The sequence below is a fragment of the Rhynchophorus ferrugineus genome, unplaced genomic scaffold (assembly GCF_030347505.1).
Source record: "Rhynchophorus ferrugineus isolate W39M unplaced genomic scaffold, kcgeb_rfMv2 rfM8, whole genome shotgun sequence".
In the NCBI taxonomy this organism is placed as follows: Eukaryota; Metazoa; Arthropoda; class Insecta; order Coleoptera; family Curculionidae; genus Rhynchophorus; species Rhynchophorus ferrugineus.
Genome location: NW_027472587.1, coordinates 14,482,230 through 14,502,839, shown reverse-complemented (window position 1 = coordinate 14,502,839; position 20,610 = coordinate 14,482,230). Strand labels below are relative to the sequence as shown.

The window sequence follows — 20,610 nt, the reverse complement described above, 5'->3', positions numbered from 1 at the left end:
AAAGCGTTCTTGGCACGTCACCTGTATCGAAACCATTGTCAGCTTTGTCTGTTTCACAAGAAATGTCTATCTATCTGGCATGACTTTAGTAGTTGAAAGTGCGGATGAGACAGAAATTATATATATATATATATATATATATATATATATATATATATACTCAAAAAAATAAATAAATCAAATAAAATCAATAATCAAAAATAAATCAAACAGATTAAGAAAGTGTATATAGATTAACATTTGCTTATTTGTTAAGTTAAAATTATGGAGTTCTTACTAAGTAATCAGTGCAATTTCCCTTCTTTCCTTTTAATATGGACTCTTTAATGGAATCTGGTAATTTAAAATGTTCCGGCATAATTTCTGAGATAATGCCTGAATACGAATTGACAACGAATATTAGACATATGTTTCTCGTGATGCAGTCTTCGAAAGCGTTCTTGGCACGTCACCTGTATCGAAACTATTGTCAGCTTTGTCTGTTTCACAAAAAATGTCTATCTATATGGCATGACTTTAGTAGTTGAACGTGCGGATGAGACAGAAATTATATATATATATATATATATATATATATATATATACGAAGAAGGATGAGTACTGAGCCTATAAAGTAAAAACGAATATCTTGGAAGAGTGGCGATTTATTTTCCCACATACTATCCTTTTAGCTTACTGCACTTGACCTAGCGATGCTCCAACTTCTCTACGAAGAATACGGAGGATGCATCAGCAGTTCGTAACCTATTTCGACCAATTTGGCCGTGGCTAGTGCGGAGGTGTGAGCCGGTGCGTTGCTCCGTTTTTTCTGCAATTCGGCATCGAATGGGCCAAATAATTCCACCTAGTACAGTCCTGTAATCGTTTAGCCCTTATCCAGGTAGTCGATGTAGATCACACCTTGTAAATCCCAGAAAACGATGACCATTACCTTTCCAGTCGATAGGACAGTCTTCTCCTTCTTCCGAGCACGTTTGCCGGGAGTAGTGCACTGTTTCAACTGTTCCTTGGTCCCTGGTGTGTTCCAGTGGATCTATGGTTACTAAATAGCGTCAAATACTGCTCTGATGTGGTCTCACGGTTGCGCTTGTAGTCGAGGGTGAGAAGACGCGGCAGCGCGGCATGCTTTCTCATGCAGGATATGATCTTCTTCTGATGTGGTCTTTTGAGATGCCTACTGTCTGACAATATGAGATAGTGGATTTTTAACATGTTATCCCCTGTGGTAGTAGCAGGTATGGTAATTGCAGAGCAAAGAGATAATTATAAACATATAACATTGCTCAAAGAAAAGATAAGTAACTGTGGTTTTCATAAAAAGTTTATTTGGTCTTTTCGTTATGATTGAAATGGTGACAGCGACTCGTTGTGAAACTTTCGGCTCTTTTTAAGACATTTTTCATGACATCCTGCAACATCTGAGGCTGAATTTCTTCAATTTCTTGACGAATATTGAATCGTTTGGGGCTTATTCACATAAACTTTTAATTCTAAAAAACCCCATAAGAAATAGTCTGGTGCTGTTAAATCCGGAGATCTGGCTGTTCATGGTAAATCGTGACTTGGCGAAATTAGTCTTCGTGGCAAAACGTCATTTAATAATTGAATTGATGAACGAACTGTGTGTGGTGTGGCCCCATCTTGCTCAAATAACATGTCCTCTAGTCCGTGCTCTTCCATTTCAGGCACAAAATAATGTCGAATCATATCTTGGGACCGTTCAACAGTAACAGTAACTGCAACACCTTGGTAATTTTCAAAAAAAGGACCAATGGTTTCCAGAATGAACACAACACCATACGCTTGTTTTTAGTGGATAAAATGATGTTTCATAAATTAATTGAGGATTCTGTGTTCCCCAAAACCGACTGTTCTGTTTATTGACGTGGCCACTGAGAAGAAAATGGGCTTCATTTCTCATTATCAATTTAGACAAAAAATTTTCAATTTCACCAGGCAGCCTTAGAATTGCATTATATTGCAATATTGCATATTCAACTCGTTGATCAGGATCTCTCGGTAGCGATTTTTTGACTAATTGAAATTTTGTGCTGGAATATTTTCAAATCAGTTTTCAAAATTCGCCTTAAACTGCATGCAGAAATGTGTAACTGAGAACCACGTCTACGAATTGATGTTTCTGGAGATTCTGCAATACTATCGCGCACCAGAGCTACATTTTCAGCCTTACGAGACGTCCGTTGTCTTCCAGAATGAGACCTGTCTGTTGTCGTACCGCACTGTTGAAAATTTGCATGTAAACGATAAATTGTGGTTTTGTGAGGCACTGAACGATTACGATATTTTTGACGCAATTTCCTCAGTGGCAATGACGATGCAATTGTCACTATTTCTGATTGTTCTAGCGGCGCATATTTATCCATAATAAAATTTGGACGTCTACACAACACACTGGTTAAAGTGAAACTGAGCTAAACGTCAATCATAACCAACATGGCGCGCAATCAAAACGATAACGGGACTTTTGCGCCCCACCTGCTCTATTACCTCAATAAAATATCGTAGTTATAAAGTTAACCTAAATATGACTTTCTAACCGTAATGCCTAGCTGTAAAATATGTCAAGATGGTTTAGAATACATGCGAATGAGCAGTTTTGGTCAATCTAACGCACGCTGGAGTCCTAGTACTGCAATTTTGTAAACTTGTGTAATATATAAGTAGTAACAAGGTATATATATATATATATATATATATATATATATATATATATATATATATATATATATATATATATATTATATCTATATCAATTGGTGTCACCAAATCGAGCTGCAACAATTGTTGTGACAACTCCCGACTTAATTTCCAGTTAACAATCGAATCGGCCCGAAATAAAAGTAACAGAACGTCGTACAACCCCTTCAGGACCTGGTGGATTAACGCGGGAACGGCAGATTTCGTTAAGCGTGGGGCGCAGGAAGTCACGCACCACCGTACGGACAGGCGGAACTTATTGACCGGTCGATCGTTCCGGTAACGAGCCGCTCATTCGATTTCTATAACCGGATTACGGAGCACAAAGGCCGAACGGGAAGAGGAGTGCGAACGCCCTAATTGATTTTGGTGTTCGCGGACCGCCAGCCGACGCTGTCGATGGTTTCGATAGAGGCGACGTGTCAAGAAGGCTTTCGACGACTGCATCGCGAGAAACGCATATCAAATATTCGCTGTCAACATATACAATCTCAGAAATTAAGCCTGAAACTAATTAAGAAATTGTAACTTTCCTTACCATGAGGTTTGTTATATAGAAATTAGGTTAAATTACGACTCGTTTTAACAATGTAAGAAGATTTGTTTATTAACATCAACATTACTGAACAAAAGAGCAAGTTCATAGATTGGTCAATCAAATAAATAAAAATATAAACGATAAAAATATTTCTGGGCAGCATTCCTCCACGTATTTCAAGCTTCTTCAACAACATTATGGTACAATGGACTTCAAGTTAATTAAAAAAAAACCTTTCTGTCTCATCCGCACTTTCAACTACTAAAGTCATGCCATATAGATAGACATTTTTTGTGAAACAGACAAAGCTGACAATGGTTTCGATACAGGTGACGTGCCAAGAACGCTTTCGAAGACTGCCTCACGAGAAACATATGTCTAATATTCGTTGTCAATTCGTATTCAGGCATTATCTCAGAAATTATGCCGGAACATTTTAAATTACCAGATTCCATTAAAGAGTCCATATTAAAAGGAAAGAAGGGAAAATTGCACTGATTACTTAGTAAGGACTCCATAATTTTAACTTAACAAATAAGCAAATGTTCTATCTATATACAATTTCTTAATCTGTTTGATTTGCTTTCTTAGAAAAAGTAATATTTTGGCGCTTTCAAAGCAGATTACCAAGTAGCATCGTTGATGCTCCTCAAGAACCTCAAAAAGGACCTTCAGCTCCTTGACAAAATCAATCTGACAATAAAAGACTGAAGAGAGTGAAGAGAAGCTTTCTAAGTTAATGAATTTTAAATAAATGATTGTGATATGAAATAGTTTACTCACACGCAGTTTACGTATTAAACGTTGATTAGAACCTATTAAGCACAGAAAAGTAGTTGTAGGAAATTCAAAACAGTGAACTAGTTTGGCAAAAAACTACTTATTCAACAGTAATTGTGAAATTATAATGTCAGAATTAATTACTTTAATTTGATTTTATATGAAAGTTTTATATCATAAAATAAAAAATATTCTCATCAGAATAATCTCTTATATCTTATCTTCAGGACAGATATATATATATATATATATATATATATATATATATATATATATATATATATATATATATAAAGCAAATTACCAAGTAGCATCGTTGATGCTCCTCAAAAACCTCAAAAAGGACCTTCAGCTCCTTGACAAAATCAATCTGACAATAAAAGACTGAAGAGAGTGAAGAGAAGCTTTCTAAGTTAATGAATTTTAAATAAATGATTGTGATATGAAATAGTTTACTCACACACAGTTTACGTATTAAACGTTGATTAGAACCTATTAAGCACAGAAAAGTAGTTGTAGGAAATTCAAAACAGTGAACTAGTTTGGCAAAAAACTACTTATTCAACAGTAATTGTGAAATTATAATGTCAGAATTAATTACTTTAATTTGATTTTATATCATAAAATAAAAAATATTCTCATCAGAATAATCTCTTATACCTTATCTTCAGGATAGATATAGATAGATATAGACATCTTCAGGTATATATATATGTATATATATATATATATATATATATATATATATATATATATATATATATATATATATATGACGGGGTTGTGTATGAACGATGTCATAAACATATACGATATAAAACCAATGGAGCTGGTAAAATATTTTACGATATTGGCCCGTAAAATTACAAATAAATTGGATATATACTTTCCTATCGATATTTTGAATATCGCTCATCGAAAGCATATTTGATTATATTTGAAAAAACAATACTGTTTTTATTACAGATGTCAAGCCGGCACCGGAAGATGCATAGTGGACAAAGCGCACCGAAACCAGTGTCAGGCCTGCCGATTGAAGAAATGCCTGGCCATGGGTATGAACAAAGATGGTGAGTATCCCTTTTTTTTAATGATATTCGATAATTTATCATAAGAATACCGAACGAACGTATCTCGAATGTCTCTCGTCAAAATATCGAGTGAAAAGAAACCCGTCCTCTCCGTCCCTCTGCCACCCACCTCCCACAACGCCTCCACGGGACCCCGAACTAATTCAATCTCCCCTCGCCATTTTGTAGTCGACAAGAATGAAGGATGAACAGCGAGAGAGCCGAGAAAAGTGAGAAACTCTCGATGAACATTACGGAAGCCGTGAAGTTTTTCATTCCAGGCGATGCTGGAATACTAAACAGCGGCGGGACCATTGGCTTTGAATATCAAGTCGGCTGGGCGCGGATCCCCGTCCGGAGTTGGCCGTGTAACGTCGAAGATGGCGTAAATTGCAATATTATTTAAACGAAATGTGATTACGTTGGTTTAATTTACTTCGGACGGTATTTCCACATCAGATTTTTCCTATTTTCGTTTACGAAGTTGTTTGATTTGAAAATACATGATACATAATAGAAAATAAGCTTAAACAAAAACATATTGATAGAAATAACGCCATTTTGTTTATAAAATCCCTTATTCTATATCAAGACATTTTATGTATCATATTTTATATCACGAGTAATTATACAGTATGTATACAGTCTTAATTTGGTTTCATTATTTAAATATATTTGATTTCGTGTATAACGCACAATACTCTCAAATATATCTGTCAATACCTTCATGAATTAGCATATAACACATATTTAAACTGCTATCCTTAAAATATTCACAAAATATGTGTTAATATATTAATGAGTTTAGCATATAAAACACTATATATCTGATAACTACTTTGTACGACAATCACTTTTTAATTGATATGTCTGGAATTTTAATTTAGTGAATAAATTATCCGTCGTCTCTTTATTTTGTTTCATTTGGATGATATCTTTCATTATATTCCTATTATCGATTTCGTTTTTACAAGTAACGTTAATGTATTGTTTTAATTTTCTTAGTATATCCTCGATTTTTTGTGATGTGTGACCTTGCATAGGCAATCGTGTAGCTGCCAGCTCATTACTTAGTTCTAACAATTTTTGTTTTAAATGCTGATTAGTTGCTTTCAACACATTGTTTTTATTCATAAGTGTAATTAGATCCATTTTTGTTTGATATTTGTACGTATTTTTACAGGAGTTGTTGTCTTCATTGTTCTATTAATATAACTATAATATATTAGTGAGTTAACATATAACATTGATTAACTTTTAATATTGATTACTATAGTATGTATAACAGGTTAAATTAGGTTTGTTTAATTCAATATAATTCCCTTCAAGGGTAATACACTGATTATAGCAACCATCCAACTTTTTTTACCATATTTGTGGTGCGATTTGTACTTTGCTTCAAAATAGGCCCCAGTTTCGGCGATCACCTCTTCATTCGACGGAAATTTATTCCTAGCGAGCATTCTTTTGAGATCTGAGAACAGGAAATAGTCGCTGGGGGCCAGATCTGGAGAATACGGTGGATGAAGAAGCAATTTCGTCCTTCAAACGGTCCAATAACGTTATGTAATAGTTGCTGTTGATGGTCCTTCCTTTTTCAAGGTAGTCAATGAAAATTATTCCATGCGCATCCCAAAATGCAGACACCATAAACCTGCCGGCCGATTGTTGGGTTTTGCTATGCTCTGGAGCGGGTTCATTGTGTGCAGTCCACTCGGATGACTGTCGATTTTAGTTCGGAGTGAAATGATGTAGCCATGTTTCATCCATTGTCACATATCCACGTAAAAACTCGGGTTTATTACGTTTGATAATCTTCATACACTGCTCCGAATCATCAACTTGTCGTTGTTTTTGGCCAAAAGTAATCTCGCGTGACACCCACTTTGCACACCTTGCTCATACCCAAATATTCGTGAATTATATGATGTACACGTTCAGTTGATATCTTTAAAGTGTCTGCTATTTCATTCAGTTTCAATTTACGGTCAATCAAAATCATTTTGTGGATTTTTAAAATGTTTTGGTCGGTAACAACCTCTTTTGGGCACCCACTGCGTTCACCGTCTTCGGTGCTCATTTCACCACGTCTAAACTGAGCACCAATCCTTGATGGTCGATTTTCCTGGGGCAGTGTCCGGAAACTCGGCATCAAGCCAATTTTTGCTTCAACTGTATTTTTTCCTTTCAAAGAACAATATTATATCAACACGCGAAATTCCTTTTTATAATTTTTTTTCACAATAATAAAAGTTGCTTCATTTAAAATACTACAATTCACAAACTAATGATCCGACAGCTGTCAAATTCATACACGCGTCTTTTGATGGTTAAGGCTAACTAAAAAACATATGGATTTAATTCTAGTAGCGCCATCTATGTGTCAGGCCGCTAACTTTTCAATTGACCTGTTATGACTTAATGCATAATAATAATGCAAAATGCATATTTTAATATATAGTGAGTATAACACACAATATATCATATACCATAGATACATAACATTTACAAAAATATCTGTTAAAATATTCATGAGTTAATATATAACACATTTTTAATCTGGTATCATTATCATAAGTATTTGATTTCAAGTAAAACACCCAATATTCATAAAACTATCCGCTAATATATTAATGAGTTAGTTTATAACACACTCTAATAACGACGATAATTTAAATCATCCGCATTAGCTCGTATTTCTTTTTACCCAAACCGTGCCAAAACTTTTCGCAGTCGGTGTTCTCCTCATTTCGCCTTTAAACATCCTGAATCAGCGATAAATAATTGATCGTCCGGGGATAAGGCGCGATCCCACTCGTTGATTGTCAAATTGTAAAAGCGAGAGGCCTGGAGGCGCCTTAATTTCCCCCGACAAACGAAGCCAATCGTGTGGTCGGCGAGGAGGTTGCGCGGGGGTGGAGACGGGCGGGGTTCTTTGTCGTAGCGTCTGAGAGCGCGCCATCTTTCCTTTGACTGGGACGCGAGACGAGATTGGTGTTGGGAATAAGACGGAACGACGATCGTACAGATGAAGAATGCGGATAATAAAGCGCTGATTGTTTTATCGCGGGAGGACGGGCGAGGAAGTGATATTTTTGATTTATAATGAGAGGTTTTTAATTGCTTTTAACGGATTATATGTGTTTCAATATGTCAGTATGTTATAACAGGTCAACTGAAAAGTCCCCGGCCTGAAACATAGATGGCGCTACTAGAATTAAATCTGTAGGAATGTTCGTCTGATCGCTCGGTCGAAATGTGTGGCTGTCGATGCGATTGTTTGTCCGAACATTCACTACTGTTTTTGGAAGGAATTTGCACGAGAACTAAAAACACTGATTGAAGAAATACTTGTTTATTTCGTGTGGTCGACGGGAGAATTGACAGGATATTAGGTTAGGTAAAGGAAGTACGGTAGCGCTGTGGAAGTGGTACTGTTACAAGGGGGTAGAGAAAAGGAAAGAGAGCGAGACGTCGTCGTGGTGGTCTTTTATATCCGGGAACCACATGGTACCAATCCACCGACGTTGCCAACCTTTGAACTTGCTGTAGGTGAATGCGTGGTGGCCTAAAGGGTCGTAGCGGTCGCTACATCACTCCCTTCCTAGTGGAGCCGCCGTGAAATGTACATCTATGTGGTGCAGGTTCCGGAGTGCACCCGTAATCACACAATGAATCGCCCATGGACTGCTCATGAGATGGGGAGCCCAACCTGAGCGAGGAGTTTTACGGGATCAGCTGCCATCGAAGTTGTAGCGGGACGTCGTTCGTCTCGGGGCGTTCCGATTTGTTTGAGGGTACCTATAAGTCTGGTGCCTTACGTGTCCCGTTTCGTGATGCAAGGGTGTTCATGTGTTAAAGTTATGCATGATGGGCTTCTATTTTTTTTGTCCAACAGACTAGTCTCGTGGGATAACGTCGACCATATGGTAATGACAGGTTCCATTTCTCAAGCACCTGTCGAGTGGCTTATGTTGAGATGAATTACCTGTTAGGCACTTTGATCACGTCGGGGTCACCAACTGTAGGGATGTTCGTCTGATCGGTCGGTTGAAATGTGTGGCTGTCGATGCGATTGTTTGTCCGAATACTCACTACTATTTTTGGCAGGAATTTGCACGAGAACTAAAAACATTGAATGAAGAAATACTTGTTTATTTCGTTTTAAACTGATACATGTGGACTGGATGTTAGGTTGGGTAGAGGAAGTACGGTAGCGCTGTGGAAGTGGTACTGTTACAAGGGGGTAGAGGAAAGAAAAGAGAGCAAGACGTCGTCGTGGTGGTCTTTTATAGCCGGGAACCCCATGGTACCAATCCACCGGCGTTGCCAATCTTTGAACTTGCTGTAGGTGAATGTGTGGTGGCCTAAAGGGTCGTAGCGGTCGCATAAATCCATATGTTTTTTTTAGTTATCCCTAACACTCAATAGATGCGTGTATAAATTTGACAGCTGTCGAATTATTAGTTTGTGAAATTACAGCATTTTGAATGAAGCAGCTTTTGTTATTGTGAAAAAAATGGATAAAAAGGAATTTCGCGAGTTGATAAAATATTGCTTTTTGAAGGGACAAAATACAGTTGAAGCAAAAACTTGGCTTGATGCCGTATGCTGCTGTATTCCTCATTTGGTCACACTTCACTATTTCAAACTTTGTGTATTATCATCAGATAACGAGACTACAAAAACTGATAATAATACTGAAAATATAAACTGAGAGGGCTTATACTGAAAGTTACTGTTACTGACTAAAAACAACTAATACAAATCGCTTACGCGCTCCAGTACCCCTCACCCCTTTTAACAACAAATTATCTCACGACGAGCCCCTTAAAGGCACTCGGACACTTCACCAAACTGCTCCTTTCTCACCCCCGACGGTGCGCCGCAGCCGCAAAACGTAATTTAGCGCGCAATCCTTTGATCATGACGCGTTTCTTGTACCATCCGCAAGGACGGTAACGGAACAGGTCCTTCATTTAAATGTAACGCTCAATTATTTTGCATACGTCGCAAGGCCGACACGTGCCTACCCCGTCCGCTAGCCCCGACGCCCTCTCGCCACGGGCCAATTTGTCAGGCAAACGAGCAACGTCCCGCTGCGATGCCCCGGTAGGAAAAAAGTACCGCCCCAGACCACCGTCACTCTGCGGTATTTAACGATTGTCGGTCGGATAACGAGCCTAATGTCGCCTAATTCGGTTTTCGCGCTCGTGACTTGCCGATGGTGACTCGTCAAGATTGTGGTTAACAGATTCGGACTGGAAATGGTCAGGTTGGGCTTTGGAACAATGGACTACCAGATTTCTCTTTTAGTTTCCCTTCGTGTATCCTTTGTGTTCCCCTCTGTGTACTCTTTATGGTCTTTTTGGTCTGATCTACCAGCTGGAACTGTTTCCTTGCTGATGTTAAATCAATTTATAAGAGAGGATTGCCCGTGAAGGCGCTTGCTTAGACGGCTTGGAGAACCGTTGTTAAGGGGATAGTCTTCGGGGTTACCGGATTGGGAATGCCTCTGACAGGCCTCTGATGTGGGAATTTTTGGAGGGAGCTGAGGTTGCATGGATTTTCTTGTATAAGGAGAAAACGAACCGTCTTATTTCTAATATGTCAGTCTCCCGAGGAATTTGGGTATTTCTGAGAAACCATGGCGCGTTCAGAGTTTTCCTGAGTTTATTTTGCATTACTTGAAGATTTTCCACTAGTTCCAGCCTGGCAAACCGATATCAAGTGTTAGATCCGTATAACATGACCGATCTGATAAGCAGCTTATAAAACAAAACTTTAGTCATCGGAGACAATTTAGTTTTTCTGCAGATGAGAGGGTTAAGCACTGTGGCGACACCGTAGCCTTTGGAGATTGTTTTAATTATTTGTGTTGACCATAGGAAAAGACACTTTAATTTTATTTAATTAATAAAATCCTACATTAGATATGCTTAGTACGATCTTAATTTACAATTTAATTTATTACTACCGTTCTGTTGTACTTGCATTAATACACAAGCAAGGCGAGTACGAGATTAATACATCAGTATGTATTTCTCAATTTAAAATAAAACTAATCTACTTAAGTTAAAGTTAAGAATACACTTTTACACTAAAAAATTTGTGTGGTTTGGTTCGCTTCAATCTTCTGATTTCCTGCGTTTTGTCCATTAGCTGTATTGCTCCCACGTTGCTTGTGATTTAGCAAGCTTATTCCATGTTTTAAGGTGAAATCTTAGACCCCTTCGTATGTTATGTCGCTCTTCCTTGGTTACGTTGCGATAAGCATTGGCAATTAATCGCAGAAGTTTGTTTTGGGTTCGTTGGATTACTAGCTTTTTTGATGTTTTCGGGCAACTCCATATTTGCACCCCATAGGTCCGAATTGGCTTTGTGATTGACTGATAAACAAATATCTTAATTTTAGGCATAAGTTGAGAGTATCCGCCTACTAACTAGTACATTTGCTTGATTTAGACTCGAAGTCACCTGCTCTGCTTTTTATCTAATATGATGCTTTCAATTTAACCTACCATCGAGATATATTCTGAGGTATTTAGCTAATTCTGCTTGAGAAATCTGACATCTGTCAAGTGATATAATTAAGTTTTCGTCCTTTCGCCGCAATGCAAAATTGGACAGGACAGATTTGGAGCTATTAAGCTGTATTTTCTATTCTCTAGTCGATTTATACATTTTATTGACCGCTATTTATACTTTTTCTACAGCTTGACACAGAGATACATCCTTTGCCATGATAACTGTGTCGTCGGCAAATGTTTCAAGTACTATCTCTTTTGTTGTTGGGATATCAGCAATGTAGAACAGATACAGGAGTGGCCCCAGGACACTACTTTGGGAAACTCGAGCGGAAATAGGTTTAAGTGTTGAGAATGCCTCTTCATGTGATACTTTTTTAGGGTACAGATGCGGTTAGATAAAGACAAAATATTCGGCTATTTATTTCGGTACGAATGGAATCTAATTATATGGAGAATAGATATTTATTTCTAGACGAACAGATATTAAATAATAAACAAGATATTAAACAATAAACAAGATCACACTATAATGATTTAAAAGAAAAGAAATGCACGTGGCAGAGTTATTTTGTGACGAGGATTGGGCAGTCGATGATTGCACGTCTAAACCAAACGATGGTCGGGTACTGAATGATCAGAAATCCTCTTCAATAACATCCCAGATAAACGTCTCGGGGTTGCCAGCTATTCGTTGTTGGGTTCTAGTTGGCGCTGCTGCTCGCCCGTGTTCAACATCTGGGATTATATTTCTGGGTACTTTGTTGACCGTTATTTCACGATGTAAAATCCGACATGCCTCAAGGTCGCTACAACACTACCCTGCCAGAATTTTACATACAATTATTTTAAACAATTAAAAATACAAAAAAGTATGGAAAAAAATCAAATACAAAATACTGATATACCAAACAAAATGTGCTGCATGAAAAGGGCTTTGAAACATATGATAAATCAAAACGGTTGTGGTTGGTATGGTTGCGATCTGGTACGGCTGTTGATATCTTTCGGTCACACAGATACCGTTGCTTCATCGTCGCTTTGGCACTTGATTGTTGTCCATCGACAACGTTGAAAAGAAGCTATTTTTCGGACAGGTCTACCAAAATCGACGCTGTGGGAGGATCGATTGTTTGACGGCGTGGTGGCTTATTTTCTTCTTTCTTTCTTTCAATAGACTTTCGAAAATTACTCATTTAATATTTACTCATTTTGTAGGTTAATCCGAAATGCCATACCCGATCAAAATCTTTTGAAACTTCAAATGCGTTTCAAATGACCGCCGTTACTCCATATACTTGGAGGATTATTAATTATTGGTCCTATATGTTTTAATAGCAGCTTCTCAAATACTCTGATACCAATGAAGACTCTTAAAGGATACAAAGCCGTTAAAAAAGTTATCCCGCCGGTTACCTACCGTTCGTCGGCCGGAAAAAACAACCGAAACGACGATAAATAAAAGTTTCGGGTCGCCCGAATCGATCAGATGATTCCATTCTAACGCGCGACGCAATCTATAACGGATACTCGATATATATTGTCAATCAATGTCGTCCCGTCGAAACGGCAACATGGCCGCCGCCGCCGCCGCAGACTCCCCATCCTCCTCCCTCCCCCTCAGCCGGTCCTCGCCACCGCCCCCATCAGGCAACGGAGCCGGCGACAGTGCTAGCTTGGAAATCCGCCCCCCTCGCCACCCCCGCTCCACTCCACCCCGACGGTACCCGTAACAAACAGTTATATCCCGGATTTAAGAGACGCTGATTAATGCGATTCGGAGCCGCTTAATTCCCACCAAACGCTCTGCCAAAACTCCCGGGACCGGCGTTTAGAATGGGCCGGGTTGCGAGGCGGCGGGCGTACGGTGGGGCACAGTCTGTGCGTGCGACGACGACGCATGCGACGTGTACGGGCGGCGGCAATTTACAATCTTGAATAGATGGCCGTGGAACGGTCATGGAGTCGCTCGGTAGGCGATTGTTTTTGATGGTCTCTAAAGGGGGGCGGGCGGGAGGTCGGCGAGGGGGGATTAGCCCGTTCGCCATTAATCTGGAATTTAAACGCGCATAACTCGGAGTTTTTCGAACGGGGGGGAGATGGGAAGGGCGGCGTGCTTCGGGGTGTAGAGGGGGGAGCGATGATAATTGAAATGGGGGATGTTCTTTTTCATCTCCGCTCACGTCGCCAATCGTCGCGTTAATTGCGCACCTAAAGCCGCTAATTAGTTGGTTCTTATTTATCTGTTGCTTTCAAGTAACTAAATATACTTTTCACTTAACGGAAATTATTATTGAACAAATAAAATAGCTAAAAACAAAATATAGTCAAAATCAGGAAACGTCGTAATGTTGCCGCAGCTGCTATGAGTTTTAGTACATTTTGGCTCTGATATATAACAAAATTTTAATATAAATAAAATAATTTAACAAATATTCTATTAAATATAATTTATTTTAACATTATAGTACATCAAATCCTTTTATTATCGAAGAATTTAAAACTACAATAAATTTTACAGCCACAATAATTTATAGGTTAGAGTTGCTTTATTATATTTACATTGAGCTTTTTTCCACACTAGTATCGGTAGGGTTCTAGACGCGTTTTTATATGTAGTGGTATCCCCCGAAGGCCTAATCCACTTAATTAACAATTGTATATCATAGTAATGTGTTTAATTTTCATTAGAGAGCATATTTATGTTTTACGCTTAGTTCTTGTTTCTTTCGATGCAATGTATCCTTGTAAAGTTATTATGATATTACTACATTTCTCTTTAGTTTGTCCTGTTACTATCTGTATACATATTTATTGATAAAACTACATTTAATCACTGAATCCTCCTTAATGCATTTGCCATATCTGCAAAATAGTTAGAATTATTTCTCTACTTATACATGTTAACCAAACGTTCATGTATATTCTGAACAATAATACACATGCTCATAAAGCTTTCACACTATATAATACAATTCCTTACAATTAAAGTTTATTAATTGTATACTGACCTTTAGTGGTTTCCTCTTTCAGTAACCTGTCTTGGTAATCGTCAGCATTGAATCATAAACCGACATTCATAAAGTTTTATTGAATTTTTTTCAATACACTTTCTGAAATACTAGTCAAGTTAATAACCAAGCTCTTTATTTCCAATCTATTAAAAACTTGCTCAAGATTCCACTATTTGTCAATTTCTACTTCAATATGTCTGACCGAGCTCATACAAACCGAAGGTGTTATTTTCGACAATTCAGACAGTTCTGGTTTGAATATCCCCCTCGACCTGAATATCTATTGTAATAATTCTTTGCAATACCCAACATCAACCCAATTGGATTAAAAATGCAGTGATAGGGAGGGAGACAATGTGAACAAATAAAAATGTTGGAGAATTGCTATAATCAGCGTATTACCCTTGAAGGGAATTATGTGGAATAAAAAAACTAATTTTTCTAAAAAAAAATGTTTTACTATGGTAGGCCGGGGACTTTTCAATTGACCTGTTATGAACTAAATATTTTTTCAGTGAACTGAAAAAGTGATTTTTATCGAATAAATTTCATATGCGGCAACCATGTTCAGTCGATCAACATGTGAATATTGGGTTTGACGTTTGAAATGTGGTGATTTTGTCACCGAAAACAAAAAGTATTCTGGATAGTCCACCATTTAAGACCGTGATTTGAAGGCATTACTCAACGCTCGACCTTATGTTGTCAAACCAGTGGAAACATTAAAATGGGAAATGATCCCCCGTCCCGCCGTATTCTCCGGGCCTTGCTCTTTCTGATTACGACTTGTTCATATTGATGTAGCATGGCTAGACAGTCGGACGGGTTCACAAAGCAAAAGTACAAATATGGATCCTTGATTGATTGAACTATCAAGCAGATACAGTTTTTTTTGACACGTTATTGCCTTGTTACCAGAATGATGTGAAAAAGTTATAGTTAGTTATATATACATATATATGTTTTGTGATCATTTTTTCACTTCAAAAGGGCCTTTAAAGAGAACATTCAAACTTATAACTTTTCAAACTTAACATTTCAATATTTTATTATTAATATTTTCGTATATCTAAAACCTATTAGCTCTTTGCGTGTTATATATGGTTCAAAATATTCTCTTTAAAAGCTTTTTTGAAGTGAAAAAATGATCACAAAACAGGCAAAGAGCTAATGGGTTTTAAAACTTGATTCTATAACAGAAACTGATTAAGTACCGGTATTTTATTTCCTTTATTTCTATGTGACTTAATTAATGTGCTTTTTGTCAATCAATATTCATCTCAATATACTTATAATATACAGATAATTGTTATTGACGCGTGTTAATTAAAGGTATTTTGATGAGGCTTCTATTCCAGGAAGTCTCATTGAAAATATATTTGAAACACATGTATCGTAGCCTAATTAATCAAATAAAAATTCATAAAATAAAACTTACGAAAACATTACGTCTTCGTTAACACGCTAAAACCGTTAAAAATATTTCGTCGTTTAGATTGCCTAACTCGCTTTTGATTAGATACAACTTTTTAAGCCAGTTATACTTTTAGCCGTACAAAACGAACGTCAACCGAGAAACACAGCTACCATCCGACCGGAGACATTGAGGGACATGAGCGCCGAACAAGAGAGGGCTCTGAGAGAGGCGGCCGTCGCAGTAGGCGTTTTCGGGTAAGTCCAAAACACCATTCGTTGTTTTGACGTTTGTTTTTGCATCTTTCGCTCTACTACTAATACAAACTACCTGATTCGAAATCCAGATTCCGGAGTTGCTATTTGACGTATATATTAAAAAACTATGATAGTTTCATTGGTGTTAAGAGGCTATTCTAGGCTAAAAATTAGAAAATATCGTTTTTTTTTCATATGTCTAAAACTAAAGTGTTTAAGAACATGCTAATATATAAAGTTGTAGCCTAGTGTTGTGCATCTTAACCATCAGAGGGCGCGCCAAGTGGGAATATTTATCACAGGTGAAAATTAAAAGATTCGATATTAATAAAATAATTTATCTAAATACTGCTAAATATTTGTATAAAAAACATTTTCAATGTACGCCAAAAACATTATCTAATCTGACAATCTATAACCTAATTAGAAAAAATAAATTAGAAAACTATAAATTATATAATAATTTATCCGAAATATAGCTAAAATACAAAATTTAAATTTACTGAATACAAGAATGACATAATACAATTTTGATTACAAACCCATTTTTCTTTTATATTTATTTTTATATGTATTTAATTGGACATTATCCATATTATATGTAACAATGAAAAATTTTTCATTTTTTCCCTTTGCAATCCTATTTTTATTTTCATGTACAAAAACAAGCAATACATGTACTATGTTGACATGTAGAAAATCATTTCAGTAAGTGATCTGCTGTATAACTTATAATCTAAATCTTATTCTAGATACTATTCTAACTTATTCTAAAGGCTATTCTAACTTATTCTAGAGATTATTAAATCTCACTCTACGTGTCTATTGATCAGTTCGTATGGTAGTAGCCGATGCACTACACTGTCATCGCGCACATTTAACTGTGTGGCGAGTGCATTGGGATGCACTAATAGTCTATCAGAATATTTCGCACTAACATTTCGAATCACACTCGTTATAGGTTCTATAGGGATATCGTGCTGAATCATTTTGTTGGAGATATAATATGACACTTTATACTTTATTCTGGAACCTCTTTAGGATAGCTATGTTAGATATGCTAGTTGTACCCCACAGTTCAATATCATATGTCCAAATGGGCCTAAGTATTGACTTATGCAGCAAAATCTTGTTATCTAATGATAATTTAGATTTAGGCCCCATCCGCAAATACACTTGGTTTAGTTTAAGCACAAGCTGTTTTAGTTTTGGCGCTATATGTTTTTTCCATGTCAAACTTCGTTCAAAATTCATGCCCAGAAAATAACATTTAAATAATATAACATAATAGCAGAATAATGAAAATATATGTAATAATTCTTGCTTGCAATGTTACTACAAGTATACTTACGTCTTAGTTTTTTTTGTATCTTTCGTATCTTGGTTAAGCAATGCTCTTTCATATTTATTATTATTATTTGGTCTGAAATGCAAAGAACAAATCTTCCTGTCCGAAAGCTTGATGCGGGACCTGATAAGAGGATTCCTTAAATTTATTATTGTTTACTTTTAAAACCCGCATTTATGTGAGAATAAAATCTCTTGGAAAATAATGTATTTTATTTGAACATTTTTATTACGTTGTTAGTTTTTAAACAAATAATATTAACCTTAAATACTATATAAATAACGTAATAATAACAAATTTCTTTAAATGTATACGCAAATATACAAAAAAATACATAAATATAATCTAAAATGATCAAATGCCGGCTTGGTGGCGCAGTGGTAAAGGCGATGGGACGGTCCTCCTACTGTTGCGATAGCCGCGGGTTCGAATCCTGCTGGGGCATGGTCGTAAATTTATGTTTGTAATTGTTTAATAGTTATGAATGTTATAGGCAAAAGTGTAAAATCCGACAAGGAAAATGATCCCAGTCACGCCAGTAACCAGGCTGGGTAAGACCGGATGTCTTCTGTCTATATATATATATATATATATATATATATATGTAAGATGATCAAATAGAAAGAAAAGAGATAGTTATCAAAATATTTTTAGAAATAAAAATTCGAAATTATAAAAAATGTCAACAAAAATGTTTAGTTTTTTCGAACGGTCATACTTCGGCGAAATAAGATTGCCGAAAAATAGTATTTTCGAGAAACACGCGTTTAAAGTGTCGTTTTTAGATGTCGCATCACTAAAACCGCTATATCTCCAAAAATAATTCGAGTTTTGAAAAATCCTCTTAAAAGAATATTCTTTAAGGGTTAAGCTATGAAGATGTGAGACGAATATGAGACCCGAACTCTATTTGTGATAAAAAAAAAACCAAGAGCGTCTACAAAATAACGATCTATCCACCGAATCAATGAGCAATAATTAAAAATACCATCGGCATCATACGCATCGTTTCTCCGGTGACGGTATATCCAAGCGAGACTCAAAGAAGGATGTTTTAACGTATGACAAACGGTCGGTAATGTGAAGCGATCGCTCTTCGATCAAAAACGTTCCAACCTCAAAGCAGATCGGTCTAGCAACGAAAATCGACGCGATCAACTATGAACAGGTCGCTAAAAGGTAAAACCAGTTCGCATATGACGTGAATGGAGTTATATATAGATCGTACTGCGTCGGTTTATTCCCGCTCGAACCTTCATCAACGTTAAAAGGGGTTATATATTGTTATACTATTCAAGGTGCAGGTCAAAAAAATCGTATATTTCGTCTGATCATGTCATCAGAATTACAGTTACTAATAATAAAAATGTAACAAAATACAATAACAAAATACCGAAGTACTAAAAGCGTACATTGCAGTCAGAATGCTTAGAGTAAAACAAGAAGAAGCTTGTTCTACAATAAAAGAAGCTAAAGCAGGTGTAACATAAGGAAGTGTACTGGGGCCAATGCTTTATCTACTCCACACTTGTGATATACTATAAATGGAGAATATTACGATGGCTACATTTCCTGATGATACTGCGATTATAGCTGTCGGAGACAATAGTGTAAAAGCCACACGAAAATTACAACAAGCAAGTGACAAGTTAAATAATTGGACACAAGATTGGAAAATAAAAATTAACGAAAGTAAATCTATGCATGCGCAGTTCACCTAAAATCAGACCGTACAAGTACCAGTAACATTGAATAATATTGTCATGCCATAGAGCAACAACGCTAAATATCTCGGAATGAATCTTGATGCAAGACTTCGCTGGAAAAAACATGTAAAGAAGAAAAGAAAAAAACTGGAATTGAAATATAGGAAAATATATTGGCTAATTGAAAGAAAATCACAATTATCAGTACATAATAAATGGTTAGTCGGAAAGGAGTAGTAACAATGTAATAATTAATTAATAATAAAAAAAACTGAATTGATGATGTCAAAATGTTACCGCAACAACTCTGAATTTTAGTTCAGTTTGGCTTTGACATACAAAAGCTATAATTTATTTTAACATCATAGTACACTAATGCACATATTATGGAAGGACTTAAAACTACAATAATATTTTCATTATATTTTTATTGAGCTCTCTTGCTCTCTTTTCCACACCACCCATGAGGTTGAGGCGCGTTTTTTATGTGGTGGTTCCTGGTTCATTATAGAGCATATTTACCTTTTACGCTATCTACATCTTTCTTCAGAAAAGTACATTTAATTCCCGCATTCTATTTAATGTATTTGCCAAATCTGAAAAACAGTTAGTACTATTTCTCTCTTCAAACGTTTTCATATTCAAACCAATGCTCATATATATTCTGAACACTTTTGAAAATCATAGATTAAGGATGTCATGGCATAACTATATATACAGAACAAAGAATGTTGAAACACATTTGGAATTATGGCGAAAACATTATCAATGTATTTGTATGTAGAAACACAGGGTTTCACCAAGTTGTTTAACTGGATACTTTAGACCAAATCATAAGAGAAATTGCGAAGAGACAACATATCTATTCCTCAAAAAGGTCAATATATATAAAGAGAATATTAGAAACAATGTATGAACAATGAAGCAGGAAACCCATTTCTGACTAACCTTATCCAATTATTTCTGACACTTACATACACATTGTATATCGTATATCATATTATTTAGTTTTGTTGTAATTTATGTTATATTTGTTAGGCCACCCTTAACAATGGCTTTATCTCCTGTCAGATATGGACACGCTCTACTGCCTCCTCTACATCAACCTACCGCTTTGGCAAGAGAATCTCCACGAGAGCCAAGCCCAAGCAAAGAGAACAACAGCGACAATGATGGTAAGATACAGATTACTTTTCATTTTATAATGTTGTGTTGGGTAACCGTATATATTATGATCT

General features: G+C 36.5%; 1 protein-coding gene across 1 annotated transcript in view; it reads left to right on the top strand.

Annotated features, from left to right (window-relative positions):
* The window catches only part of LOC143200891 (photoreceptor-specific nuclear receptor), a 45,027-nt gene that overhangs the window by 21,268 nt on the left and 3,149 nt on the right, over window positions 1–20,610 (top strand). Inside the window, exons 3-5 of the mRNA XM_076411660.1 lie at window positions 5,003–5,106; window positions 16,198–16,318; window positions 20,411–20,547. Of these exons, the coding sequence (XP_076267775.1) occupies window positions 5,003–5,106; window positions 16,198–16,318; window positions 20,411–20,547 (362 nt within the window). The remainder of the gene's footprint in view (window positions 1–5,002; window positions 5,107–16,197; window positions 16,319–20,410; window positions 20,548–20,610) is intronic.